This window comes from Silene latifolia, chromosome 9 (genome assembly GCF_048544455.1).
Source record: "Silene latifolia isolate original U9 population chromosome 9, ASM4854445v1, whole genome shotgun sequence".
NCBI classification, from domain to species: domain Eukaryota; kingdom Viridiplantae; phylum Streptophyta; class Magnoliopsida; order Caryophyllales; family Caryophyllaceae; genus Silene; species Silene latifolia.
In genome coordinates, this window is record NC_133534.1 from 110,305,548 (window position 1) to 110,307,735 (window position 2,188).

The window sequence follows — 2,188 nt, forward strand, 5'->3', positions numbered from 1 at the left end:
ACGTTTAATGAAATCATCAATTTCTCATTGAAACTACGAGAAGTTCAGCGGCTCATCACCAAGTTCCTCATTATCCTCAACAAGCGAAACCGAAGTAAATACTTCCGACCACAATTCACTTACCTTGCTTTGGTGGTTTTCTATCGACATACAATCAGCAAGGAGTGTTGTCCCAACAACATTAAAAATAGGGCGGCAGGTTGCATTTTTGCTCCATCTGTCTAATAGATACTCCCTTGGTATTTCATCAAACCCTTTATCCTTCAACACCCACAGAACATGCTTGCAAAGTAATCCGATTCTTTCAAACATTTTACACGAGCAAGAAAACTTGTTACCAGTCAAATCAACTGTGTATACCTTGTTTTTCTCACGGTCTATTATTGAAATATGGTCATTGTAGTCTTCAATCATCCTCGGTGAAAGACCACAACTAAAACAAGCAGCTTGGAGTTCTTGTTGGAATTCATAAAATAGAGTTGTTGTGTAGAATTCAGCAGTTTTCTTTTCCAAAAGCAGAGGTGTTGATAATTTTGGAGAAAGAGTTTTTATCATCATTTGTGACCTTTGAATATTTCCATCGCTGAGCATCCATAGCTGATTGGAAACGCATCCAAAACTCGACAAGAGTAAGGTGCGGGTTAGTGAAATTCCCAAAGAAGCTATTTTCAGATTCTAACCTTGATGTTGTGCGCATAATCTCGCCAAGATATATGTCTCTAAAGTAGGCGGGAATCCAAGTTGCACGAATGTCAAACATTGACTTCAGCCATTCATGATCAGAAAGCTCATACGTGGAAAGAATCGCCTTCCATCTCAATTCAAATTCTTCTGTATCAATCTCTCCATCCCAAACTATAGAATTTATTTCCTTCAAAAAGTTAGTGTTTTGGCAAATTGATGGACCGACTTTGTCTGGCAGCTTTTTCATTATATGCCACATGCATAATCGGTGTTGTGTTTTGTCACCAAACACATCTTTTACAGCTTGATTGATGCCTCGACATTGGTCAGTTATTATTGTAGAAGGATAACAATCACCCATAGTCTTTACAAAGTTGTCAAACAACCACATAAATGATTCTCCATCTTCCTTTCTTAACAAACCACCCGCAAAAGTGACACACCTTTTATGGTTGTCCACACCCGTGAAAGGGCAAAACACCATTTTATATTCATTGAAGTTATAAGTAGCATCAAAAGAGACGGCTTCACCAAAAAGGGCATAGTTTTTAATTGAGATTGGATCTGCCCAAAACACCTTACTTAGTCTCTTCTGATCATCCACATCAAAGTCGAAATAAAATGATGGAGACATAGCCTTCTTTTGCATGAAAGTCTCAAGTAACATCTCAGCATCATATTCCTTGATGTACTTCTCAACATCCCTTGAATTTTTTTTTAAATCTTCTAAAGATGCCCCAACATTTTTGTACCCTTTTACATATTCTTTGAACATTCTAAATGAATCCACCGGACCATGATTAACTTTTGAATTATCCATGATTATTTTCTTGTGAAAGAGATTCAAATTTCTAGATGGTTTCAAATGAACCATTGTTGATGGTGTAACCATAGCATGTGTGTGAACCTCGACAAAATCATAAATTTCATATTCACCACTATCCATTCTCCTAAAACTAACCTTAGCTTCACATCCATTCAGTAACAGTCCTCTTCCTTTTAGTTCCCTTATTCCTACTTTTGCCTTCTTTATTACACACACAACGTTTGTGTGTAATAATCCCTTTAACCAATTTTGTTGAATCTAACCTTGGAACAAACCCACAAACTTTGGCATATTTGTTGTAAAAATCAATGCCAACTTCCAAATTTGGAAATACCATGCCATTCATTGGTTTAACATGTTCTGGACAACTCGGGAATCCAAAAATTATATGTTCAGAACCAACTTCTGGGGTTTCTACAAGACAATCAACAAAAAGATTGTTATTAATGTGAAACCAATTTTTATTAGCTAGTACAATAATGAGCAAGATACAATTTTTTTACCTGGTGCATCAGTCAATGGAACTACACAAGCAATGTCATTGTCTGCACAGGAAATGCACAGGAAGTTATGCATAGTGAGAGATACACATCACTAGCATATTAGATACACCAGTTCATGTATTAAGATACATCTTTTTTAAATTCCAAAATAATGAATATGAAGGTGCATCTATTG

The 2,188-nt window shown here is 36.2% G+C and overlaps 1 protein-coding gene across 1 annotated transcript; it reads right to left on the reverse strand.

Moving 5' to 3' along the window:
• Nucleotides 1–493: 493 nt before the first annotated feature.
• LOC141601465 (protein FAR1-RELATED SEQUENCE 5-like) lies at nucleotides 494–1,630 on the reverse strand. Its single transcript, XM_074421753.1, has one exon. The coding sequence runs from the start codon at nucleotides 1,628–1,630 to the stop codon at nucleotides 494–496; it is 1,137 nt and encodes a 378-aa protein (XP_074277854.1).
• Between the last annotated feature and the right edge of the window lie 558 nt (nucleotides 1,631–2,188).

Coding starts and splice junctions, on each gene's coding strand:
- LOC141601465 (XM_074421753.1), bottom strand. CDS start 1,630: ATGGATAGTGGTGAATATGAAATTTATGATTTTGTCGAGGTTCACACA.